The 23,139-nt window shown below is 41.7% G+C and overlaps 1 protein-coding gene across 6 annotated transcripts in view; it reads right to left on the minus strand.

Annotated features, from left to right (window-relative positions):
- The window catches only part of AFF2 (ALF transcription elongation factor 2), a 741,379-nt gene that overhangs the window by 75,010 nt on the left and 643,230 nt on the right, over window positions 1-23,139 (minus strand). For 5 of the 6 annotated variants that reach the window (XM_063937401.1, XM_063937398.1, XM_063937399.1 and 2 more), the window contains one exon: window positions 4,073-4,200. In XM_063937401.1, the coding sequence (XP_063793471.1) occupies window positions 4,073-4,200 (128 nt within the window). The remainder of the gene's footprint in view (window positions 1-4,072; window positions 4,201-23,139) is intronic. The other variant, XM_063937397.1, reaches the window with a different exon arrangement.

Below are 23,139 nucleotides of genomic sequence, written 5' to 3' on the forward strand. Positions count from 1 at the left end.
CCTGATACTTATTCCAGTGTCATCTGCTGATGTAACTATGTTTATTTACCCTGTACTTGTCCTATACTGTCATCAACTGTAAGTTGCTGTTTTCCTGTTTGATTATTTGTTTATGTATTCTGTAATTGGGCGCTGCGGAACCCTTGTGTCGCCATATAAATAAAGGATAATAATAATAATAAAAAGTGTATGATTCCTGTAAATGATTGAAAGTCTGCTGCAGATGGAGCATAGCTTATTGCAGCCAGCTGAGTACTATGGCCAAAACATTTTTTTTGTGATTAAAAAGGACGCATACACAGAGTGATGATATTATCTCAGTGTTATGCCTACCCATACCAAGTCTCAGGGAGATGACTAGAATCTTCAGGCAGACAGTGAGATCACCACTATTTCAGAGATATCTCTTGTATTAGGCTAAAAAAAAAAAAACATTCTTCATGTTATTGACCCTATTTATCAAACTCCTAAAACTGTTGCCTCTTGTGATCTTCTCTAAGAGCGTACTACCTCTATTGCAGACATTTATTAAATATTATACTGTGCATGTGTGGCCAGTGGCCTTATGTAAAAAAGGGCAGTAAAATGATAACAACAGTGACTAGATCTTCACTGGGACAGGGTATTATCAGAGCTGCTGTTCTGCCGAGAGATCTTTGATAAACAGCCCCCCAAAAATCCATATGCAGTTAAAAGAAATATTAGGGGGGAATTCAATTAGCCACAATGTTTTTCCATGGTTTATTGATTCCCCCATGCCTTTCTCTGACTATTCAATTATTTCTGAAGAGCCGGCAGTAGCTGCGTCTTATCAGAGATTATGTTTGTCGTGCCACAGGCAGGAGAAACAAATCCCCGAAAACAGCCCCCAATGGGGCTGTTCCTCCTGAAAACTCACAGATTTCTCTGGATAAACATAGGGGGAAAAAAATCAAGAAAAATGTTTATTGTCTTCTAATTGAATACCCCCACCTAAAGCTTTAAGACCAGTTTTTGCTAAATATTGACCATAGAAAGTTGAATTATTAATTTACTAAAGGTGTACATTTTATCATTACAAATTTAAAATTCTTTTTAATCAAAGGGCACTGGAAGCAAACATTGATTACAATAAATGTAACGATGTTTGGTAAACCTCCACTTAAACTTGGTAATTCAACACAATTATTATAAAACTACTTTTGGCAAATTAAACAGATTATGCTGGTACCACAACTTACTAGATCAAAACCTAGTGTGAAATGACACTAAGTAAATGTCAGTAGTAAACATACTGAAATGATAAGACCAATATCAGGTTCTACCATTTATGAGTGGAGTTTTAACCGTGGTGTACCAATATCTGCAACAAACATTGGGGCAGATGTATTAATCCTGGAGAAGTGATAAAGCAGTGACAAAGAAGTGATAAGTGGAAGGTGACTGGCACCAGCCAATCAGCTCCTAACTGTCATTTTTCAAACCCGTAATGATTGGCTGCTGCAATATCACCTTCAACTTATCACTGCTTTATCATATCTCCAGGCTTAAAACATCTGCCCCTGTATTCCATCTGCATTACTTTGCCATAGCTAAAAAATAGTCACCCGCCCCCTCCCATTTTCATTATAACTCTTTTAAACCAAATAATTACATTTTATAGTAGACATCTGTGTAGAGAGACAATCTTTATTAAGAGCAAGCAATAAATGAAGGTGAACATATCTCATGTATTGTGGTATAGTCATGGGCACTTGGTACTTCACAGAAAAATGAATCTAATCACTTCAAGAGATTTATAAACGACAAACCTTTTTATGAAAGAGAAGGCATCATTAGCAGACATTAATTGTTACATATTGTTGAGCTGATTGTTAGCTAGCTTTGGGCTGTAACTACTCTAAAAATGGGTTTTTAATTGCAATAATAACCAATTGTGAATAAATTTATTGGAATAATTAAACATGTTTAATGACTTAATTTGCCAACATGTTTTTGCTAATTGAAATACAACGACAAACAGTTAATATAGTGGCGGAAGCCAACTTGCCTTCAATGGATTTATGCATGAGAGGCAAGGAACAGACAAGATTTATACATGGCAATGAGATTTTTATGGGAGTATCTGTATGTAATTTATCTATTATATTTTATATGTGTAACAGTTACGAAATTTTTATCCTAAACAGTCTGAGACCTTTACTGCTAATGTGACACCATAAATCTTTCCCATGCTTTGATTTCCACAAGCTACAGTAGTTTTATTTAAAAAAAATGTGTAAAAAGCATGACATCCTAACAGCCAGATAGATAGGGCCTTATTCAGACTAAGTCTAATTTATCTACAATTTTTTAAAAAGTTGCATCACTATGGCCTATTCACAGTTAGCCGAATCTGAACTGAAGCTGATACTTCTTCCCTTACCTGCGACTCCCTCCACTTGTCTTACTGGGCCTGTTCCGAATGTGAGATGCAGCAGGAGGTGTCCATTACAAGCAGATGCCTTCTGCTTCAGTAATGATCCAACCGCACCGTATCACTGTGGAGCCGGACTAGCCATCCATCACAGAGGCCAGGAAATCTCCATCCACCGCTGGAGATCCCTGCCCCCCCCCCAAAAAAAAAAGGCAGCAACATGCATCTGTAATACTGTAGGTACTTTGTGGCACAGGGCGGAACTCCACCAAATCTGTCCCACTGTATCTGGCAAAGATAAGACTGGATTGCGACTGGACTTTTGGCTTCACTAAATGTGCACGTGCATTGTTTGCTTCTGATTTGCTGTAATAAATGTTGTATAGCACTATATAATATATCAGAAGATCCTACGTTTTATTTATGGAATGTAAGTCTTGTTGACACTCCTTGTAATTGTCCCTCTTTGTTATACTTACCATGTGCAATTTTCATAGAGTAAGAGATTATTACATGCAAATTGCATTGACACAGAGACAAAGCCATCGTGTGGTGTGAAATAAATAAAGTGACATAGTCATTATTAGGTGTACTGTTTATGTATTGAAAGTCACTGTTAGATTTTATGTCTCTGAAGGTGAATCCCAAAGGTTAGGTGTCTCTTCAGCACAGCTGTTTAATATCTATCATTTGATGCTTTAGAGGAGTTGTAGCCACAGCAGCTGTTATACTGTCAAATGAATAATCTTACACTGGGCAATAAGAAGACAAAATAAATATTTGCTAACCCACAGTCAACCGAATCAAATGACACATATAATCTTTGTTACTTAATTGTCTGTAAAGGGGGGTACTCACTGAGCGATATTCTAAGCAATCTGACTAGATTGCTTAGAATTTCAGCATGATCGCTCCGTGTGTACCCCCTACAGCGATAGCGATGCGCAGCCCCGCACATCGCTATCACTGCTGCTAGACTGGCCTGCATGCAGGCCAATCTAGCGGGTCGCTCACTTCACCCGCTGGGTGAAGTGAGTGCCCCCCTGTCTACCCCCGCATGCTCAGCACACATCGCGCTGTGCTGAGCGGCGGGAGATATGTGTGCTGAGCGGTTCGCTCAGCACACATCTCTCCTGCATCAACCCGTCTATATGGGCCTTAAGAGATTTCAGCTGGGGATTGATCACATCTATCCATGGTGTGTTTGTATAAATGACAATTTCAACCAAAATTTGATCTTTTCCTGTAGGCCATAGGTTCTCAAACTCAGTCCTCAGGACCCCACACAGTGCATGTTTTGCAGGTAACTCAGCAGGTGCACAGGTGTATTAATTACTTACTGACACATTTTAAGAGGTCCACAGGTGGAGCTAATTATTTCACTTGTGATTCTGTGAGGAGACCTGCAAAACATGCACTGTGTGCGGTCCTGAGGACCGAGTTTGAGAACCTGTGCTGTAGGCAATTAAAAGTCAGGAACAGAGCAATAATCCCTGTGGTCAGTTTTCATTTTAGCTATCGTATTATTTACATATTATACATTTCCAATTTACATAACAAAATAATAAAATGCAGCTAAAATATATGCAATAGCTGATACCTAAAGAAAAAGCAAATTGAGCAATTTATCAATATACAGTGATGATAACTGGTTAAAAAAAGTTAAAAAGTACTCACTCTTTAGTGCTGGTGGCCCTAATATTAGGGATAGGGGATATGCATGGAGGGAGGAGTAGACATGGGACAAGGATATCATCCAGACGCTGTTTTTTGCTGTCACTTGGCATGTCACTGCTTTCAAACTGCTTTAAAAGAAATTAGTAGACATTTTAGTATTTTGAATGCATAAACAAAATGTAAATAAATATATTGATTTGCAGTACAATTGTTTGTTAAAACATAGACTACATTACCTTAATCCAGGGTTAGCAATTTCAGATTTTCATTTTCTGTTGAACTACAAGTCTCAGTAAGGCAGGTTGCCTAAGTCTGACCTGTTCACTCAGAAGGTATAAGTAGCACTTGCTTTTCACCAATATTTCAACACAATCACATATTACTAAGGTGGTGGGTAAAATTCAGATCTAATAATCTCTTTAACATTGCCAATATAGAAGAACTGTAATTTAGCCTGCACTGGGTCACAGGTTTAAGAGATCTCCTTTCAGTGTGCTACAGCAGAGTGCATGAAGAACATATTCCATTCAACTAATGGGATTTAATGAGTCTCTTCAACAGTTTTGACCTTCTTTTGGTGTATGTAGGTCAGCTCTTGTCCGTATGAGCCATGTAATGAAACACGTAACATCTATATAATCTACTGGAAACATTCCGTTCAGGGACACTGTAATACTGTCAACACTAGCATTTGAGACCTACAGGCACAGAACAGTCACTTAGGAGCATATTGAACTAATGACTTGGCTAAGCTTACAGGTTACAGTATGCAGTTTCACTCCTTATTTGCTCATTAGCCTCACATTCTGTAACTAAATATTACTGAAAGCACAGTAATAAAGCAATATATATATATATATATATATATATATATACTGCAATGCCCGTTTGAACTATGGTCTGCATTTGCTAAGCTTTACATAAAGTTGCTGTTTATCTGCTTGAAAAAGGTCTGGATATGACTGTAACGTTGCGGATTTCATGTGTTTGTAAGCATATACAGGTTGAGTATCCCATATCCAAATATTCCGAAATACGGAATATTCCGAAATACGGACTTTTTTGAGTGAGAGTGAGATAGTGAAACCTTTGTTTTTTGATGACTCAATGTACACAAACTTTGTTTAATACACAAAGTTATTAAAAATATTGTATTAAATGACCTTCAGGCTGTGTGTATAAGGTGTATATGAAACATAAATGAATTGTGTGAATGTACACACACTTTGTTTAATGTACAAAGTTATAAAAAATATTGGCTAAAATGACCTTCAGGCTGTGTGTATAAGGTGTATATGAAACATAAATGCATTCTGTGCTTAGATTTAGGCCCCATCACCATGATATCTCATTATGGTATGCAATTATTCCAAAATACGGAAAAATCCGATATCCAAAGTACCTCTGGTCCCAAGCATTTTGGATAAGGGATACTCAACCTGTACTTATTCAAATTTGTCTATACTAAAAAGTTAAAGGAGAGTGCCTGTTAATGGATTGATAAATATACAGTATATGTATGTGTGTGTGTATATATATATATATATATATATATATAAATAAAACTTTTTTTTACAATAAGGCTGATTGTTGCGGTATCCGGTCTTTAGGTCGACCACACTTAGGCTGACAGTCATTAGGTCAATCACTATTGGTCGGCATGCTCTAGGTTGACATGGTCAGCAGGTCAATATGGTCAGCAGGTCGACTTGGCGAAGGTCGACACATGAAAAGGTCATCATGAGTTTTTTTACAATTTTTTCATTTTTTTTTTACTTTTTCGGAATAGCAACCTTGCCCGAAGAGGGGATACGGTACACTAATTGGGGTTCCTGGTCACTTTACGAAGAAAACTACAACATTTTGTTTTAAAAAAACACATGTCGACCTCTTCCACGTCCACCTGATGACAGTGTCGACCTATTTCAGGTGTTGACCTAATCACTGTCGACCAATAGTGGTTGACCTAATGACCGTCGACCTAGTTAGGGTCGACCCAATGAACCACACCCGATAGTTGCATTTACTAACATTACAGTAAAAACTTATGAAATTGATTCATTTTTTACAAGTAGGTATATATAGCCTGTGTACATGTATATAGGTAGTAGATAACAAAGTGGATCTACCTGGGTAGGTTAAGGACAACAAGCATATTGAAAGCATCTGAAGACACATTTACATACTGTATTCTCTCATTTCATTGTTGTGACTATAGCTACATGTCTTGTTGCTTGGGTTCAAATACATCACCGTCTAAATATTATCAATGGTTAAGTTCTCTTGCTTAAATGTGAAAGAGCTTACTCTCCAAACAAAAGGGGACTGGCCCTAACCACCTTTCATGCTCATAAAGCAAATGTTGTCACCATTCAAGAGATGTTTTTTGCTTCTTATACCCCCTATTTTGAAAGACAACAGATATTCCACATGATATATAGCAGTGATGGGGAACCTTTGGCACTCCGGCTGTTGTTGAACTACACATCCCAGCATGCACTGCCACAGTTTTCTATTTGGCCATGCTAAAACTGTAGCAGGGCATGTCGGGATGTGTAGTTTAACAACAGCTGGAGTGCCAAAGGTTCCCCATAGCAAACGTCCCTTTTAAGCATTATAGAGTGATCATTTTATTTAGGGCTTTAACCACTGTTACCCTTCACACTAAGGGACTGTAGTTGTGAGCAGCCTTGGAGCCAGGTATACTACTTTATTCTAATGCAGTATTTCATAGGAAGTTTGAGCATCTGCAAGTGGAAACCAGTGCCGCCTAATCATTTTATGCTAACTGCCACAACAGTCATTATTAATATTGGCTATTGCACTAGCCCCATGCTAGGTGCAAGAGATCTGTCAGAAACAGGCATCCCTAACCCATACACATGACTCCAAATCACAGAGTTTTAGATGCACATTCACAACATGCCCATGAAACTCCCACAAGATAGGCAGTTCAGTGTGATTGCATTGATGCTGTCCAAAAATACCTATTATCAGGGAAAGACCAACCAATCAATTTCTGTAAGACTCAGAAGATGACGGACATAAACAAAAATGCATTAATTCTCATCTGAGTATGCACTGTATGCAAAAACTCACCATATGCATCCGAGCATAGAGATCTGTCCAAGCCCTGAGCTAGAGGATAAGAATTGTAGATACCCCACTTTGGTTGGATCCCTGAATAGTAGAGTGGTTACTTTGGTTACTCTCAATGACTCCAATACTGATCAAGCCCTGTTTCTCTTTGCCAGTGGTTCCCAAACTTGATCCTTAAGGACCCCCAACAGTTAGTGTTTTCCAGGTCACCTAGCAGATGCACAAGTGTATTCCTTACTCGCTGACACATTTCACTTGTGTTTCTGTAAGACCTGGAAAACATGAACTGTGGGGATCCTTGAGGACTGAGTTTGGAAACCCCTGGTCTTTGAGGTGTTTGAAGATATTCAAAATATTGCAAAAGGCTACTTATAGTACTTATCATTGGCATATCTATAGTGGTGAAAATTGTGCAGTGCACACGAGGCCCTGGGTCCAGAGGGCCCACTCCGTACACCCTGCACCCATATAAATATACTGGCATTCAGATCCCAGCCTCTACAAAAATATTTTTGAGGTCAATATTCCTCCCTTGATAGCCTAGGTTATAAGTCTTACAAACTCCTGGTTACGCAGTATCCTGACTGGGCAGACTGGCAGCTTTTAAAATTATGCTTTTCCTATTTAGCACCATCTTTTTATTTTCCACGATGGAATCTAGAGAAGCTTAACCAAATGTCATTGAGGTTGGGTCATAATGACCTGGGGCGTTTTAAATGACATGCATCCTTTTACTTAGTTATGCAATGTTGCTAATCCTCTCAGTAGTTAGAATTAAGTCCCCTATTTTACCCATTTCCTGCTACCACTCAGTCAGCTGGAAATAGCGCATAGAACTAGACTTCAAAAAGGTTATTATGACCAAACCTCAGTCAGTGTAACAATTTTGATCTATTTTAGTACAGTGTATGTGATGTTTTATTCACTCTTTTGATATAATTTTCGATTTTCTATCAAAATGGATCCAAACATACACTCATACATGCCAAGCGTGTTACAAATTCATATGCCCAGAACACCTGATTTCATATTGTAGCAATTGTAGTGATAAGCTGGGCGAAAACTGATTAGTTTTAAGACTGATTTTGTTTTTGTATTGTTTAAAATTTCAAAGCTCTTATACTTAAGTTAATGAAAAATTAAAATTTTAGATGAAAAGTTTATTTTTTGTTGAGATATTAGCAATGACACAGAAGTTGTCAACTTTGTTGATTTTCTTAAGACTACATGACTTTTTATTTTATCAAAATACCTCATTAAATAGTTCATTATTCCACATACACTAATAATCTTCTAGATTAATACTCAAAATTTCAAAATCAGGCATAAAAAATACCTGGGTTATAACCTCAACATCCGTGTAACAACTTTTCACCACAATGACTACGGGTTAAAAAACTATGTTGATGTACTGTATATTTGGAAGAAACATCCCCCTCACCACCCATGGCTTACAGACATAAGACTTTATCTAAGACATGTAGGGTCTTCTGCTCCCTGACCTCTCCTTTTATCAAATGGCATATAATCTCTCTCAACTGACCAACTGATTTCTCTCCTCCAAATCTAAACTGTGGGTTGACATTAAGTGTGCCTTGATAACTCAATGTCCTCTCCAAGATCTTCATGAATCCTAAAATGGATCAGACCACCCTTCCGCTCCAGCACCACTGTGGTGCTCAACACCCTTCAGATTTGGGTACAAAGGTATAGACCAGTACCAAATGCGCGGTACCTACTAAAAATCTCCTGCTTCAGGTACTATCCCAGTTTTTACCAGCCCTTTCGCTGGCAGTCAAATTAACTATCAACTCTACAAGCTCATAGTTAATTGAAATGGAAACACTGGAAACTCCCCCGGAATATATTTGTTACTGATGATCCTATACCCAAACCCACAAATTCTAATTTTCCTCCTCTATAAGATTTTAATGAGTTTTTAGCAAAGGTCTTGATATCAGATACTTTTTATTACCGTTTTTCACTTTTGAGACCATGGTCCTCATTCTGAGATGATCATAGCTGTGCTAAATTTAGCACAGCTACGATTATTCACACTGACATGCGGGGGGATTTGCTACTTGCCGCTCCCCGGCCCGCAGAGGCTGCGTATGATGTCACATAGCCACTGCAGGCCACTCCCCACACGTCTGTCCATGCCTGCGTTGGCTGGACTGCACTCACGAAACTGCGGCCAAATGCCGCCGTTCTTACCCCTCCCTCCCAGCGACCTCCTCTGCCTGTCAATCAGGCAGAGGTAATCGCAGCCCAGCAACGTCCTTCGGCCATCTGGCATGCGCCGGCGCACTATGGCGCCAGTGCATGCGCAGTCGGTACCCGTTCACTCGGCTGTGCTAAAAAGCAGCGAGCGAACGGGTCAGAATGACCCCCCATATGCTAAGTTATTTTGCATCCTGTGCAGAATGTGTATATATTGGATCAAATTTTTTTCAACTCATTCATATTGTTTGTGTCTCCATACCTACTGGTATTTGTTTGGACTTACAGTACCTTCCCTTATTTTTTATGCAACCCCCCACCCTTGATTTGTTATTGAAAATGCAATAAAAATGTAACGAGGAAAGCAACCACTATCCATATAATGGATTATGGGACTAATTCAGTAAGGATTGCAAATTTTTCTGAACAGCAGAATTTACAATACTTTTGATCGCATGCAACCCGCCGACCCGTCACACCACAATTTCAGCATGATTGCAGAAAGTAGGGTTGCCACCTGCCAGCGCAGCTTGGCTGTGCCTGCAGGAGGCACGCCGCCATCTTTCTGATCACGGCAGCTGCATGTGACGACACGCAGTCGCCGCAGTCACGGAAAAACCATGACCCCCTTTTGGATGACGCCACCACTGTTTTCCCGCCTCCACCACTGCAATGCTCCGTCTCCACCTAAGATGGGCCCTGCGCATGCTCCCGCATCGTTTAGCAGATTTTGCTCTTGGATTGTGTATTGCGATCCAACCTGGCCCTATGTGTTATTTAAGCAAATAACATGTAAGGACCATGTATAAAATGCTAGACTACGAAGGTTATCTATAACAGTAGCTAGCACACAGTAGCTGCATTATGAGACACAATGGTGTATAAATAATGGGTGCAGAATGTGCATTGCTCACTGATCCATAGGTCCAAAAGGGCCCTGTGCCACACACCCTTCATCTAGGACTGATACGCTACTCTGTCTATGTGGCATCTGTCCTATATATTGTGTTTGGCAGTGTCAAAGTCAGAAAAATATCTCTATACACACTGCCATATTTGCACCTCATACACGTCCGCGCTGCGCATGCGTACGCTCTCCCGTGTGTGCGCATACTCACAGTCGCGGACACCCGCAGGCGCACGGTATGCGTATTTACGGTAGAGTTTATGTGATCGTAGCGTGCGACTCAATCGTTACATATTTTAACTATATAATGTATTTTGTAGATCATGGTCCCTTTGATAGATTCTGAAAGTTTAGTTAATATAGCATGTTCCTGGACAGGGGGATCCCTCTTTGTATTGTACGAAGGGTCTAACAGGAGTCATACAGTGGTGTTTAGTACCCATCGGAAGAGTATTTAATTAGCAATATTCCGGTGTTGGTTTGGAGCGGATTAATCGCTCGTGCGAATAGTTATGGACATAAGAAGTTTATGTCCATTTACTATTATTTGCTCTTACTTAGCCATGCGGCGGGAAACCCAGTATCCCACCCACCTGAGCTGTTGGAAATCGTCACAGCCCACCTGTATGAATCAACCTATGACCTTTTGTTATAGTACGAAGCCGAATTCCTGTGTCCAATGAACAATGAGATTGTAGGAACCATTGAATTGTATTGTGTGTGGGGCATAAATAGACAAGCCGATCACATCCAGCTCACTCTTCAACGGTTATCATTGCTGAAAATCGGGAGCTGGATGTCCAGAGGCGCATGCGATCGTTCCCCTTGTGCGTAAGTGTTTCTCCGCAATCATATTGTTCTTACTGTTATTGTGAGCCATTTCTCTCTATTTCTCTCTCTTCTCCTCTTTCTCTCTTATTTTCCCTTAAAACATAATTGTATTGTATTGTATTTCCTGTGTAGTTATCTGGTTAGGTAGTCTATGTTATATTGTAGTGTATGACTTGTATTGTGTTAATTCTTTTGCAAGTATATCATTCATAATATATATATATATTAGGCGTTGGACCCTAAGCCCAGGTATCTGTGTATTTCTTGTAGTGTTAAGTATTCACAGAGCGTCGGTGACGCTCAAACAGCTTTTAAGTTAATAAGGTTACACTAGGTTGCATCTACACCCTATCTCTACACTAAGGCTTTACAGCATATTACATTGTTTATGGTTTAGATATAAAGGTTTAACATTGTGAGCGTCAGCGCCGCTGGTGATCTCCTCGTGGTCCCGAGCGTCCGCTACGCTATAGCGAATCATTACGTTAGACGGCAGCCAATAGCGTGCCTGCCTGTGATCTCTTGGCCGTGAGCGAACGTGACGCTTGAGCGTCTCGACTACGGCTAAGCGATTGCTACGCAACGAGCGTACCCTTACGGTACTCCATACGTGAATAGCGTACAGTGTTCTTAGACCTCATAAAGGGTTTTATATAAGATAAATATTTAGCTTTATCAATTGGCGGCTCGCCCGTCCTTCACATATCTGCACTAGGTAATTTCAGCAGACATTATCCAGCAGCAAAGGGCGGGAGGTCATATTCCTCGTAGTGCTGTTTGGATAAGCGTCTGCTTCACTTAGTAAAGGGTGCTGAAGGAATCCGGGACCGGAGGTAAGAACAAAACGATAGTGTCTTTTTAAAACTGTTTATTTCTGTCTTGCGTACACACGCACGCATATCTGCATTTCTTTTCATTCGTGTATTTTCATATATCACTCTCCTGTTTGCCATTGTATAATTGATAAACGTACTAAGAGAGATTTGCCGCTATTTCATAGTTAAAAAGTAAAGGTAATACAGTTAAGGTATAGAAATACACACAGCTCTACCTAAAGGTAAAAGGAGAGATTGGTGTGGTGTGCGGTAGATGATCGAGGATCATCTACATTGATAAACGTGTTAGTTGTGTTACGGTGGACAAAGACTGGTGTACACGTGTCTCTAACAAAGGGAGAGACTCGCGTACGCAAAGGGCCGACGCACGCAGCGTAAATTACGCAACGGAGCGTCTGGGTACGCCCACGTAACTCAAGTCACACGATAGTGTTGATTTTTAAATAGCGCAACAAGCGATAAATAGCGCAACAGGCGATAAGTAGCGCAAATCTATTTTAAATTCGAAATTTAAATTAATAGATCCTTCTCCTAATTTGTAACACATCTGGTCTAAAGAGAAATTTCTGCGCAGAAATAGAAATAGAAACAAAAGTGTATATGTGGTGAGTGAGTGTTTGTTTTTACAATTTTGAGGATTGAACCAAAAGAAATCATCGAGTTCTCGTGAGGTACATACGTGTAAGTGACATGCACGGTGGCTAGGGAGGCATCCTTGGTTAAACATAAAATTTGAGCATTAGAGTATAGCAGACCAGGAGGTCATACTGTAGCAGACCAGGAGGTCATAACAGACCAGGAGGTCTAGGTACAGCAGACAAGGAAGTCCGCTATAGAGTCCACAGGCACAACACCAAAAAAAAAGGGTTGGTGCAACACCCATATAGGCCATACAAGCTCTTGCTGAAGGAATTCGCAGCCGCAATTTTCGATTCCGCTGGTCGCTCCGTACATAAGATTAGTTGCTTATGTGCTGAACGATTGTACCGCACGTAATTGTGTGCATTAGTAAACCTGACCGGTACTATTTGTGTACGAAGGTCATAAACGCTATTTGTACATTCTAACGTGATTTGTGTAATTTTTTATTTTTTCAAAAAGGGAAGTTCGCTGGTCACTCAGGAACTATCTGACAACCACACCTTTACTGGAAAGGGTTAATGCTCTGCGGATCACACTCACATGTTCCAGTAAACAAAGGTTAATAGGGGCCCTGGGTCGAGTACGCCAGCACTATATCAGTGTGATCAGGTCGTATTGGTCGGCGTGGGCGAGTGAGTGAGGTGCTCGGTAAACTTCACCGTCAACCTATCGTGAATATCTTGGTTTTTTTGTAAGGTTCCGTAACACCTGCAAATTATGGGGGCCAGTTGTTCAGGAAGGGGGCGATCAACCTCGGTTCGGGTTGATTCTATAAACCGACCAGTCGGGTCGGCAAGGTACGTAATGTGTGAAAAGTACGGAAGTCACACAGAAGCTTTATGTGATGAATGGGAGAGAATGACAGTACATGACGGGGAGAAATTCCCAAGAGTAGGTAGCTTCAGCACAGAAGTGTTAACGAATTTAAGGAGAAGGATATGTCTCATTAAATCAGCAAAGAGACGAATCAAGCATTATGATTATTTGCAGTTGTGGCAACAGGAGGGTGACATACAGAGAGGATTGGCTCAGGCGGCGGGATCTGGCTCTATCAGGAAACTGATAGCCACGGCCCCACCGCCACCATACATATCAGGAGAGAAATTGGTTGCGGAGAATGACGCACTAAGGTGTAACAAACAAACAAACAAACACTTAGCAACTGTGTAAATGTTAAAGATAATGTTAACCAATTAACCAATGCAAGTATTAACCCGTGCAAGTTGTACCCTGTTTTGAACTTTCCCCAGGAGTGTGATCAAGAGGACGAATCGGCAACAATATCAGCGCTCTCTCTAGCAGCCACCATATCAGAAACAACAGTAGGCACGGCCCAACCCATAAGATTAGTAACAAAGCCCCCTAGCGGAGGGACAGGTGAGGTCGTATCAACGGGTAAGTACGGCACCATACACTATGCTGAAACTATTTCACCACAAACTGCAGAATCTACACAGAATGATGTTGTTAGAATTAATCCTGTTAAGGTAATAGTAGTGCCAAATGGGAAAACGGACACTTCAGGAGTCACTCCTGTTAGGAATATCGCCATGTATAGCCCGTTTACCCGAATGGAATTAAGGACCATAGTGTCTGAATTCCCTGACCCTAGAAAAGATTTAGTTGCTAGCCAAAAATACATCAGAGACCTAGGAAACACTTTAGAGCCCAATAATAAAGATTGGCAAGTACTGCTAAGAGCTTGTTTACCCTCCAATGTCGACGCAACTCAATTTTTAGCTGACTGTGGATTAGATCAGGATGTACCTCTTACAGATGTGTACAACAAAGATAATGTAAAAAGAATAAGCTTACAGTTAAAGGAGTATTTCCCAGCGGTAGTTAAATGGAACAAGATATTCTCCATTAAACAAAAGGAGTCAGAAACAGCTGCAGAGTATTTTCACAGAGCATTATCAGAGATGGCAAAATACACAGGCATAGAGGACATTAAAACAAACATAAACCATCGAGAAGTAGCAGTATCGGTACTGATGGATGGTTTAAAAGAGTCATTAAAGACTAGGGTACAGACCACACAACCATGTTGGCGAGGTCTGTCTGTGGCTACTTTGAGAGAGGCTGCTATTGATCACGACCGCAATATCACCAGACACAGGGAGTCACAAGGTGATAAGTTAATGTCAGTAAGTATACAGGCCCTGACCACAAAACAGCCTGTGTTAATATCACCAAACCCTGTGGGTAAGTCAAATGTGGTAACATGTTATTTTTGTCACAAACAAGGACACTTTGCACGAGACTGTAGATCGAGAAATGTACAAAAATCTTATCAACCCCCTAGACAACGACACGACACACGACATTGGGATCAGGGTCCACAGAGACGGAGTTATGAGCCACATACAGGGGAAACAAAAAGATACCCCCCGAACAGAGACTGGCACGCCTCTGGTAGTTCCCAGCTAACTCCCTCACAAGAAGTTGCTGCCAGCGGGATTCAGGGAGGTCACCATACCCAATAGGGGTGTGGCCATACCTGTAATCTGCAGCCAGTAAAATTGATTGCAAGCCTTGGAAGTGAACCCGAAGTTGCAATTAATGTAGCTGGTAAATCATTAAACTTTCTTGTAGATACGGGGGCGGCCAAATCAGTGATAAATTCGACAGTGGGCATGAGAACCACTGGTAGGACAATTCCAGCCATGGGAGTAACAGGAGTAGTCCAGCATTACCCTGTTAGCAAACCAGCCGAGATTACAATAGGGCCTTTACATACCAAGCATTCCTTTTTGCTGGCTGCATCGGCACCGACTAATCTCCTGGGAAGAGACTTACTGTGTAAAATGGGGTGCGTCATTTATTGTACTCCTGAAGGTGTATTCTTGGACATACCTGAGAATCACGCTCAGGAAGTGCGAGACATGTTAGACTCCCCATCAAAATTAATGTCACATACCATTATGACAAATAGGACTCCCTCCCAAGTAGAAGAAATGACATCTCAGATACCAGAGTCACTTTGGACTAAAGATGGACAGGACACTGGATTAATGGCAAACGTAGCTCCGGTAGTTGTACAAGTAAAAGATGGTAGGATAGCTCCAAAAATCCCACAGTACCCTCTGAAGCCAGAGGTGGAGTTAGGAGTTTACCCAGTAATAGAGCGCTTGCTACAACAGGGCATTCTGGTAAGAACGTCCAGCACTGCCAATAGTCCCATCTTCCCTGTGAAAAAGAGTGGGGGGAGGGGTTACCGGCTAGTGCAGGATCTAAGGGGGATTAACAAAATAGTTGAGAGTCAGTTCCCCGTAGTGCCAAATCCAGCTGTCATCCTAATGCAAATCCCTCCCACTGCGAAATTTTTCACTGTTATTGACCTCTGCTCCGCTTTCTTTTCGGTACCTCTGCACCCTGACAGCCAATATTTGTTTGCATTTACATACAGAGGAGTCCAATACACATGGACTCGATTACCACAAGGATTCATAGATAGTCCAAGTATATTTTCCCAGGCTTTGCATGATTGTTTACAGTCTTTCCAACCAGAGAGTGGATCAGTATTAATACAGTACGTGGATGATCTACTACTGTGTTCTGATTCATTGGAAGCATCCCTGAAGGATACGAAACAGCTCCTGTTTCATCTTTCAGACACAGGACACAAGGTTTCCAAAGACAAGTTGCAATTATGCCAAACTAAGGTAAAATATTTGGGACACTGTCTAACACAAGGACTGAGACACCTGACCGCTGATAGAATTCAAGCAATTAGAGACATGACTCTGCCACAAACCCAGCAACAGATCAGAACGTTTTTAGGAATGTGTGGGTATTGCCGTAACTGGATCCCAGGATTTTCCATTCTAGCGTTACCTTTGCAGGAGATGGTCTCCTCAAACAAACCTGATCGGATTTCGCATACAGACGAGTCTGAGACGGCATTTGAGAGACTTAAACAGTGCCTAACGCAGGCACCAGCATTAGGTATGCCAGACTATGGGAAACCCTTTGAGCTGTACGGAACAGAAAGTGCTGGTTGCGCGGCAGGCGTACTAACCCAAAAGCACGGTGATGCCAGCAGGCCAGTAGCGTATTACAGCGCTCAGCTAGACACGGTAGCGCGATCCCTCCCCACATGCTTGCGAAGCGTTGCTGCGATAGCATTGCTAGTAACGAAAAGCGAAGATGTAGTGCTAGGTCACAACCTCACAATTCATACACCACATGCAGTGTCAGCCTTGCTGAATTCTCCCCAAACCAGGCACGTCTCATCAGCGCGGTTTACAAGATGGGAATTGGCACTAATGGCCCCCGTAAACATCACCATAAGGAGATGCAGTGCATTAAATCCTGCAACATATCTCCCAGGTGTGCCTGGACAGGCACAAAGGGTGGAGGATGAGAGTGGTGGGGAAGGAGGATTTAATACAAAGGAAGACACACATGATTGTATGGAATATTTGACCCAAAATTTTACCGCAAGGCCTGACATCAGTGACAACCCACTGGAAGATGTAGAACTTACGTTCTACACGGACGGTAGTTGTCATAGACAGTCAGACTCGGGAGACTTGTGTACTGGATACGCAGTCGTAGATGACCAAGGCACCATAGAAGCGGAACCGCTAGGCCCACCTCACTCAGCCCAGGTTGCTGAACTGGTCGCCCTAACCAGAGCATGTGAATTGGCTAAGGGCAAATCAGCCAATATCTACACCGACTCTAGATACGCATTCGGGGTAGTCCATGATTTCGGAGCCCTATGGCGCCTCAGAAATTTCATGACGGCAGCTGGTACACCGATAGCGCATGCAACTCACATAAAAAGGCTTCTAACAGCGATACAGGAACCCGACAGAGTGGCTGTTATCAAATGTAAAGCACACACATATAGCCAAGACCAAGTATCACTTGGTAACAGCCGAGCAGACGAAGCTGCTAAGTTAGCAGCTGGTACCCCCAGACAGACAGACACCACACAACTGATGGTATTTAATACCATCAACACACAGAAGTTGTGTGAGATGCAAAATTTGTGTTCCACACAGGAAAAGGCAGTCTGGAAGGCAAAAGGATATGGCCAGGAGTCCTCAGGACTCTGGACGGATGGACACGGTAAACCAGTGGCCCCCAGAGCATACCTTCCATGTTTAGCTGAGGCAGCTCACGGGCTGACTCATCTGGGCAAGGAAGGGATGTGCAAGTTGGTAAGAGCATATTGGTGTGCCCCAGGATTTTCATCTCATGCGAGTAAAAGAGCAATGTCATGCCTTACCTGTTTGAGAAAGAACATCGGAAAGGCAATACCTACAGAACCATCTCATATCCCACCTGCCGGCGGCCCTTTCCAGGTAATACAGATTGACTTTATTCAATTACCCCCTTGTCGAAATTTTAAATATGTACTTGTTTGTATAGATGTTTTCTCAAATTGGGTCGAAGCATTTCCGGCGGCCACAAATACCGCTATGTTTACTGCTAAGAAAATTGTGCAGGAATTTGTATGTAGATACGGTATCCCTAGAATAATTGAGAGCGATAGGGGTACCCATTTTACAGGTAATGTCTTTCAAGGAATGTGTAAGTTGATGGGAATTGATAGCAAGCTGCACACTCCATACCGTCCACAGGCAAGTGCGAAAGTGGAAAGAGTGAACAGCACTATTAAAAATAAACTGAGTAAAGTGATGGCAGAGACAGGATTGACATGGCCAGAAGCTTTACCCATTGTACTGTACAGCATCAGAACCACTCCCAGGTCCCCTCTTAATCTGTCTCCCTTTGAAATCTTGTTTGGTCGACAACCGCATGTTATGATTAACCCTCAGGATGATTTGAAGTGTAACAATGAAGTGACTGTAAAATACTTGATTAACATGAGTAAACAGTTAAGGAATCAAAATGATAATCTGAAGTTGGTGATTCCTGATTTACCAGATAGTAATTGTCATGACATTGAACCTGGGGATTATGTAATGATACGGAATTTTCTACGCTCAGGTTGCCTTATTGACAGATGGGAAGGACCATACCAGGTCTTATTGACTAGCACTACAGCATTGAAGGTTGCTGAGAGAGAGACTTGGGTTCATTCGTCCCACTGTAAGAAGGTTGCTGATCCAGAGAGGTCCCGTGATAAGGAACAGACGGTAGAGGTTGTATCACTGGAGTGTCTGTTTCAGGAGGATTGAGGCGGCACCTGAGCATTGAAAATCACAAGACCAAAAGCAGTTGTCGATCCCCTGTTCCCTTTTATTGTTTTTCTACAACTTCCCATCCCCTCTCCCTCAAATTATTTTTTCCCCCTTCTCATTCTTCTCCGTTTCCTCCTACAAGATGGACTTGCCCCAAGAGACTGTGATCCGGATTTTCCTGTTGACCATGATGTTGACCAGAGCAGTCTGTTCCGGCGAGAGTACCATGGAGGTCGAGAGAGGTTCTGGAATGGGTTCTGATGATAAAGATGGAGGCGTAATTTTCCAAGAACAACTTAACCAACAAGTAAAGGCGAGTATCAGAAAACGATCCGATAGCATTGACAATAGAAGGAATTGTGAAGGATTGTTAGCTGAAGAAAACTGTATCTGTAGGCTCTGTGACAACGTAGTGGAGGATGGGTGCATTAAGAAATGCCAATCCAGTTTTAATATCCATATGGACCGGCATCCATTGAGTGACTATCACTCCTTAGTGGGTAGTGTGTTAAATAAAACAGATTGTTGGGTATGCTCTCAAGTACCTCAAGGTCATAGCAAATCAGGGCTAGTACCATTTCCTTTAACGTTAGGGGAGGTACTTGAGTTAAGTGGTGGGAGACCGGTGGACAGGAGGTTTAATATCTCCAGCCCTCCTAGTTTGAAGCTCCACCAATACCATGTGGATAGGTCCCTATTATGTTTTAACATCTCCAATCCCCGAAAGCCAGGAAATTGGGAAGTATCATGGAGTAACCAAACCATGACCTTTTCGCATAGAGCAGATAGAATGCCTACAGATACAGAGCTTATACGCCACATAGCCAGTAGAGGAAAATCTTTCCGATATAGGTATACCTTAGGAAATAGGATTACGAGAGTTGGAGAGGTATCACCAGGATACTGTGCACATATCGTACAACCTGATACGTGTACTAAGCAGATGGAAGAATTAGGGTTAGGAGATTTCACATGGAAGGTGTGTAATATGGTTATGTCCTACTCCGTCCCATATGTTCTCTCCGATGATGCATATTTCATATGCGGGAGAAAGGCGTATAAGTGGCTTGCCCCAAACTCTGAAGGATTGTGTTATATTGGAAAAGTACTGCCTGAAGTAATGACTGTATCACATGACAAAATGAAAGACATACACCGTGTTGCCCAAACTCCTTATACTCACACCCATTACGAGCACGTAGTTAAACGGCACCTGATAGAAAGAACAGAGCATCCGGCCTCTGACATGATCCATGAATCCACCGGGATTCAGTTTCTAATCGCGTTAGACATCACTCGCACCGCCAGAGGAGTGTTGAATTATAAATACATATCTGCGCTTGCAAATTTGTTAGATAATATCACTGAAATGTATGATGACACGTTTAGGTATTCTGGAAGAGAACTTCAAGCTTATAAAACAGAACTGGTACAGCATAGAATGGTTCTTAATTACCTCACAGCAGTAACAGGCGGATATTGTGTCACACTGGCAACACAATACGGCGTGAAATGTTGCACATATATTACGAATAGCACCGAGGACCCGGTCGAGGTCATAGACCAAAAGATGGACGATATTCTCCAACTGAAGTGGGAATTTCGCAGGAGACACAATCTCACTCTCGCTGCTGTAGGTAATGAGCTGACTGGTTGGGTGTCATGGTTGAACCCACGAAATTGGTTCTCTGGTTTAGGAGACTGGGCTCAAGGAGTCATAATGGATGTTGGGAAGTTTCTTCTATGTATCTTAGGTGTTGTCATATCAATTGGTTTGATATTTAGATGCGGTCAGGCTTTAATGAAGTGCAATCGTCGTACTAGGGTAATGAGTCTGAGGAGTGAGGAAACTGTAATTCCAATGGATTTGATTTATGACCCAAATGTAGAAACAATGATGTGATGAAAATGCGATTTCTACGGTCCGTTTCTTTCACCTGTTTTTCCGTTTCCTCCAAGGTAAAAAGACCCACTTGGACAAGGAATTTGATGAGCCGATATACAGACAACAGATGGATTAAAGAAGAAGTTTTGACAACCTGATACACAGATTTTTGATGAACTTTGCCATAGATCCCCAGTTTCCCTAGAAATTTTAAAATTACGCTAGCCCAACACTTTTGTAAATCTATGGACATTGACAAAGCTTTTGCTCGCACCTTATGGGCAAAAGCACAAAGAAGACTGCATTCAACAGACACCGAACAAGACTTCAACCGACAAATGTTCATTTACCTGACATAGAATACCACTGCATTTACCGTAATTATGTCTTTTCTTCATCTCTACAACCTTCAGGTAATTACACACATAGTATAGGGAATACAGGCACAGATATCAGCAATCACATATTCCCCCATTCATGTATCATCAACTAAAATGTGCTCCCCCATTTTGTTACAACCAAAAGCCGAAAAGAGCTCGGTAAAGTTTGACAGCCCATCCACAGACCCGTACCACGGGATAAGAAGGAATTCAAATGTATACTTCGCAATGCCTCGAAGCTTGATGTACAACACGTACGGCACGATGATACATGACCCCCCAAACATGGATTCATACACACATGCTTCTACTATCTCACTAGGTCATACCCTCTTCACACCTTCTCCACTCTCCTCCCTTACCCAACCATGGAAATGTATTAACCCCTGACATATATTTTTCTCTTTTTGAAATGTTTTAGAAGGTGGCAGTTATTGTTGACTGCCAAAGGGTGGACTGTCAAAGTCAGAAAAATATCTCTATACACACTGCCATATTTGCACCTCATACACGTCCGCGCTGCGCATGTGTACGCTCTCCCGTGCGTGCGCATACTCACAGTCGCGGGCACCCGCAGGCGCACGGTATGCGTATTTACGGTAGAGTTTATGTGATCGTAGCGTGCGACTCAATCGTTACATATTTTAACTATATAATGTATTTTGTAGATCATGGTCCCTTTGATAGATTCTGAAAGTTTAGTTAATATAGCATGTTCCTGGACAGGGGGATCCCTCTTTGTATTGTACGAAGGGTCTAACAGGAGTCATACAGTGGTGTTTAGTACCCATCGGAAGAGTATTTAATTAGCAATATTCCGGTGTTGGTTTGGAGCGGATTAATCGCTCGTGCGAATAGTTATGGACATAAGAAGTTTATGTCCATTTACTATTATTTGCTCTTACTTAGCCATGCGGCGGGAAACCCAGTATCCCACCCACCTGAGCTGTTGGAAATCGTCACAGCCCACCTGTATGAATCAACCTATGACCTTTTGTTATAGTGCGAAGCCGAATTCCTGTGTCCAATGAACAATGAGATTGTAGGAACCATTGAATTGTATTTGTGTGTGGGGCATAAATAGACAAGCCGATCACATCCAGCTCACTCTTCAACGGTTATCATTGCTGAAAATCGGGAGCTGGATGTCCAGAGGCGCATGCGATCGTTCCCCTTGTGCGTAAGTGTTTCTCCGCAATCATATTGTTCTTACTGTTATTGTGAGCCATTTCTCTCTATTTCTCTCTCTTCTCCTCTTTCTCTCTTATTTTCCCTTAAAACATAATTGTATTGTATTGTATTTCCTGTGTAGTTATCTGGTTAGGTAGTCTATGTTATATTGTAGTGTATGACTTGTATTGTGTTAATTCTTTTGCAAGTATATCATTCATAATATATATATATATATTAGGCGTTGGACCCTAAGCCCAGGTATCTGTGTATTTCTTGTAGTGTTAAGTATTCACAGAGCGTCGGTGACGCTCAAACAGCTTTTAAGTTAATAAGGTTACACTAGGTTGCATCTACACCCTATCTCTACACTAAGGCTTTACAGCATATTACATTGTTTATGGTTTAGATATAAAGGTTTAATATTGTGAGCGTCAGCGCCGCTGGTGATCTCCTCGTGGTCCCGAGCGTCCGCTACGCTATAGCGAATCATTACGTTAGACGGCAGCCAATAGCGTGCCTGCCTGTGATCTCTTGGCCGTGAGCGAACGTGACGCTTGAGCGTCTCGACTACGGCTAAGCGATTGCTACGCAACGAGCGTACCCTTACGGTACTCCATACGTGAATAGCGTACAGTGTTCTTAGACCTCATAAAGGGTTTTATATAAGATAAATATTTAGCTTTATCAGCAGTACCATATTTTCATCAATGTCTTCATAAAGAAGGCACTTGCATAGTAACTAGCAAGATTCTGCCACTGTACCAGAGTCTCACTCGCTTTTGTGCATATGCCATATCACCATAAAGATGGCTCAACCAGGATCAGGAATGGTGACAGGGCCCATTGCACACCGACCAACCTCTCCCTTAAATCGCCCCTGATGAGACCTCAGTGACTTTGGAGGAGAGAGGGTCATTGGGATTAGTTTGTCATTAG

The sequence above is a fragment of the Pseudophryne corroboree genome, chromosome 8 (assembly GCF_028390025.1).
Source record: "Pseudophryne corroboree isolate aPseCor3 chromosome 8, aPseCor3.hap2, whole genome shotgun sequence".
In the NCBI taxonomy this organism is placed as follows: Eukaryota; Metazoa; Chordata; class Amphibia; order Anura; family Myobatrachidae; genus Pseudophryne; species Pseudophryne corroboree.